At 38.4% G+C, this 5,166-nt stretch overlaps 1 protein-coding gene across 1 annotated transcript; it reads right to left on the bottom strand.

Moving 5' to 3' along the window:
• Window positions 1-231: 231 nt before the first annotated feature.
• Window positions 232-838, bottom strand: LOC130469751 (uncharacterized). The gene is made up of 3 exons (XM_056839209.1): window positions 710-838; window positions 521-610; window positions 232-414 (listed from the first exon to the last, which is right to left on the bottom strand). The coding sequence occupies exons 1-3, from the start codon at window positions 836-838 to the stop codon at window positions 235-237; spliced, it is 399 nt and encodes a 132-aa protein (XP_056695187.1). The 3' UTR covers window positions 232-234.
• Window positions 839-5,166: the final 4,328 nt, after the last annotated feature.

Consider the following 5,166-nt stretch of genomic DNA (forward strand, 5'->3'; position numbering starts at 1 on the left):
CCTTATATAAACAAACCATATAATCCTTATATAAACAAACCAACTTATATTTACGCGAAGCGATTGCATTGGGTTACTTACTCATCGCTTGGTGGGACAGAAACAAGGTCAGCCCCCCATCCACTCAGTCCATCCTTTACCCATGACTCCTCTTTAGAGTAAAACAGGGTGTCCAAGTACTTCAACTACAAGAATAACAAGTCAATCATATGTTTGAAATGTATGCGATAATTATTAAATGTTTTTAGATACAATCATTACCATGTGGCTAATCAGACGACCGTGCTCAGACAAAGGCTCGTCTGATGTAGGATCAAGGACCCAAATCCGCTTATCCTTCATGGATAATGCAACACAATACCAACGTGTGTGCGGTGGAAGTGTGAAGTACATGTGCAACACGGGTACTACAACCTGGCATAAATTGCAAAATAGATATGATAAGTTAAATGGTAAATTATAAATTTACATATAATTATCACAAATGTATTTAATTTAGAATGTGAGTATTTATGCATACCACAAACATTTCCCGAATGACGAGGTTTTCAAAGGGGGCACCGAATGGGGCTACAAGAGACTGAGGGGGTTCGTTTGTTTGTACCTTAACCTGCCACAATTAGAAGGTGTACTAATTAGCTCAAGATACGTTTACATAAAAATGATCAGATCATGATAACATAGATGAGAAATACGTCTGAAAACTAACCCCGAAACCAGGTTCAAGCATTACACTTCGTCCTCTACCGGCACCCAACTCTGCCTTCCACCTGCTAGTATATATCTTACTAGCCACTTTGACGTATTTTATCCCCGCATACTCATCCATTGCTACCATTCGATACATCTGATATTTGCTTAGACATAAACCATCGAACTCAATCAACTCTGGTCCTTCATCCCTGCATATATTGATCATTTGAAGGATAATCAACTATCGTATTCCAAGTTAAAACTTATAAACATTAACAAAATACATTAATAATCATAATTTACTAAAAAGTTTGACATTTACTTGCTATTTCCCTGACACTCCTTGATGAAAGCAACCAATTCCTTCTCCATATCAGTACGACTCTTCCGGGAGCTCCTAAGAGGTGAAACTCCCTTTAAAATTTCAGTGGTGATTACCTGTGCAATTTGGATATGTATATAACCCAACATTAAAATTCTCTAAGATAAGTGTATATTGGATTGTTCATTCACAGTAGTGTAAGAAAATGTACCGGCTTCTGAGCAGGAGATTGTACTTCAGTCTGTAGCGTGGTCATAGATTTCGTAGGGACAGAACAATCAGAGGAAGAGGGATTCATAAATCCAAGAACATATGAGGTAACCGCAGAAGAAGGACCAGGGGTTATAGGATCACTCACCAAAACTGGAGAGACTAAAGTGGAAGGAGGAGGGAACCAAAAGCCTCGGGTGCCAAAACCCCGAGCTGAACCAAAGGCCGGTGCATAACCCACCGGCGACGGAACTCCAAGCTGTGCAGTGGCCGTAGGAATTGTGGTCGGCCTCATTGTCTGCGTACCTCCGAGAGCAGGGCAAACAGCCACACCACCCACACTACCACCACTTGTACCTCCACTTTGAGTGTCCTTCAACCCACTATCTTGTTCCCTCACCCCTACTATTCTTGACAAATCAAGTTTCATACTTCTTAAAACCTCTCCTTGGTTGTGCATTTGCTCCTCGATTCTCTCAAATCGGCTTGTTAAAACATTCAGAACCTATATACAAATTTTATTCCAAGCACACAATCAGAATATCTAGTGCGCGCGGGGGACAGATGCCAGAAACTTATAAACTAATCAACTAATAATCTAATTAAACCAAATTGGATTAGAAACAATAGATTTAACCTCTTTTGCAATGTAGGAACCCCGCATATCTCTTGGCAATCGAGGATGGTGTCTCTCGCCGTAAGCAACATCAACAGACTGGTTGTGGAATATCAAAATAAAACATCAGTCCATATATGAATGAATCATTATAATGCTGAATCACTACTCACACAACATGAATTTTTGGTATTCCATCTCACCTGAGTTCTTCCATAGTCACCTCCAGCTTTCTTGTCTGCCTCTATCAGGGCATTGACATCAGATTGGGACCACACAACCACCCTCGGCATAACACACCATTGCCTAGGAACAACATTCAGGTGGTCCAGGTAGAACACCTACAACATTAACCAACTTGCTTCAGAATCAAATAAGAGCTTTGCAAAATTATACACAATAAATATAAATATTTTCAGTTATACCAACCGTCAAAAACAGGCTGCAGCCCCCCAATCCAGAAACAACTCCATGCTGATCAAACTGATGTGCAAACATTTTGCACCATATCTTTAGCCACTCTAAACAGAACGTACACCAATCATATGAATTTGACTCCGGTGCTACCGATGCGGCAGGTAACAACCTTCCCGCCAAGGTAATCCCGTCTGTGCTTGGGCACAACACCAGCTCCATTATAACAATCATAAAGGCTATTCTAAATTCAAATTCCTCCTCTCTTGTTACAATTGGGACAATAGTACCCACCGCCTTACCCTGTCCATCCCTCATCCCAACTGCAAATTCCCAAGCTTTCTGAACAGAAACCCCACCACTATCCCATACATCTGAACAATATGGTCTGCTATATTCCTATGGCGTGTGTCTAGGTTGCCATTAAGAGATGGTACAGGCTGAGTACCCATAGGCAGCCCCAAAACGCAGTTAAATTGGATGGGATCCAGGCTGAATTCCATATCGCCCCCACCATAGAACACCCCATTAGCACCATCTACCCTGGTCACTAACCAGTAGGCAAATTCCGGGGACAGGTTGCGCATTTTCACGGTGAGGAGGGCTCCAAACCCAATTTTTCTAACTAAATCCCTTCGACTGTCATCCAACAGTGACAACAACTTTGAAAACACCTCAATCCTATCATTCTCATGCATGCCTTTCCTCAGCCTGGTGGACACAACAGTCTCCGATTTCTTCACCCGAGCACCTACACTCAACTAAGATGCATACAACAATGCCTTTCAATCAAAACCATGTAAAAATTGATCATAAACATTTGTTCTGATTAATGTACTTTCAATCACAAAATAGATATCCATGAAATAGGTAGTTAACAATTCAACAAACCTTCGGTCTAATAGTAGTAGTTACGTTATGAATACTAACGACGTCCTCGTCATCGTTGCTCTCTGTACGTGGCTCCTCCTCTCCACTGGTCTCCACATCATAGACTTTTCTCTTCTTTCCACTGGAAGAACCTTCCACTGCCTTTAGTCCACATGCAGTTATTCTCTACACCCACAACACAACAAGTTTACTTATGTCTGAATATTAAAAATAGAATTGGATTAGAATTGGATTCTTCTATTTAATATAATAGCATTCTTGTACTAATTACCGTTCGTGCTCCTGCCCTTGTAGACACGCCCTTTCCCTTAACAACGTCTTCCTCTGTTTTTTTCTCCTTTGGAAGTGGAGCATTACGTTTATCCATTTTCCTACAAAATTATAAAACTTAATGACTACAATAACAACGTAAACTAAACACAAGAAATTCACAACATTCAAAAACTTCACACTGCAATTACTTTCTTTTTAAAATGCACACATATAAACATCCACACATAATTAGACCAGTAATTAGACCCATTTTGGTACAAATCTACCAATCCAAATCTCATTTGCGATACCAAACTGTCAAACACTTTCAGTACCATTTTAGGATCAATATAAAATTATGATCCTTTTTAAAAATAATTCTATATTTTAAGTACTATTCTCCATATTATCAACACTATTTCTAACAAATTTCCAAAATTTAGGCGACATCAAATATACCAAATTTGTTCAAATATCAAAACCCAGTTACAAAACAACCATTATTCATACTCCTAATTCCACCAACAGCCTACAAAACCCTAAACAAATATTAAAAAACGATTATTAATAAACGAACAAAAACATGCAGCAATTAAACCAGAAACCCTAACTAACTGAAAGCCAGAAATTCTTCAAATTAGACGACTTTAACAATTAGGATTACAACCCTAAACCCTCCAATAAGCCTAAATACATTAACTTTTAAAATTTTCGATTTGGGTTTTAGGGTTTTACTTCTTGATGACAAATAATTCTTCCTCTAGCGCAATAGCTTTTCACGAATTCACCAAATTAACGAACAATCCTAGCTCGTCTTGAAAATGGAGGTGTGAATTTTTTGCCCACAAATCTTTCGCCGCGAAATCTGAATTTTTTGCTCGTCTTGACTGCAGGAGGAGCACGAGGAAGGACTGCTTTGAAGGAGGAGAGAGAATAACGAGGAGAGAGATAGTTCAATGTGAGTATTAAATACCTCAGCTATTTCAAATTCAAAATTTTTGAAATCTGAAATTTTTGCCAGCAATGAATATCGGAGTCCGTTATTCCCAAGTGGGCCTCTCTCTTTTTACGGTGAAAATACCATAATGCCCCCACTTGTGTCCAGATTGGACACAAGCCATTATGGAGCAAGACTTCCTCCTATTACTGGTCCATTGATTTCTAATTAAAATGTCATTTTTAAAATCGTTTTCTAGAGACCAAAGTAGACAAAAGAATCACAGATTCTTATTTACTAGTTGTATAATATTGTACTTCCTCCATTTCTATATAGTTGCAACATAAACTTTTTTTTACATACTTTTTTATTTTGAGGACATAAATGGAAAGTTCCATTATTTTATTTGGTGTGAGAAATTGAGAGTTAGTGAAGAAAATAAAGTGAGTGTACTAAATACAATACAAAAAATCCTAATTGTAGAATAAGTTAATGACACTTAAAACATTTAAAAGACACAAATACCCTAATTTATTCCTACACCCTTCATCCCATGAACTCCTTTTCGTTTTCTTCCCAAACTTTCTTATTTCTTCAACAAACACCATCAATTAATTGCAGTCAGTCAATCCCTCTTTGCTAATTTAAGATTTTTGTGGTTCAATTATTTTATTTGGTGTTTAAATAATGACCAATCTTTCAAATTATGTATAATAAATGAATAATAAACTTCGATTTTGGATCTGGAGGTGGAGTCAGGGTGTCGGGCCTTTGATCCGGAGGTAGAGTTCAGGTGCCGGATAGTTTTTCCGGAGGTATAGCGAAGCTGCC

Source organism: Spinacia oleracea, chromosome 3 (assembly GCF_020520425.1).
Source record: "Spinacia oleracea cultivar Varoflay chromosome 3, BTI_SOV_V1, whole genome shotgun sequence".
Taxonomy (NCBI): domain Eukaryota; kingdom Viridiplantae; phylum Streptophyta; class Magnoliopsida; order Caryophyllales; family Amaranthaceae; genus Spinacia; species Spinacia oleracea.

Bases quoted from the DNA above. Each gene is read 5' to 3' on its own strand.
- LOC130469751 (XM_056839209.1), bottom strand. From the start codon at position 838: ATGGTAGCAATGGATGAGTATGCGGGGATAAAATACGTCAAAGTGGCT. The intron at 611-709 runs GTTAGTTTTCAG...TAATTGTGGCAG, and splicing joins TGCTTGAACCTGGTTTCGGG to GTTAAGGTACAAACAAACGA. The intron at 415-520 runs GTATGCATAAAT...AATTTATGCCAG, and splicing joins TCATTCGGGAAATGTTTGTG to GTTGTAGTACCCGTGTTGCA.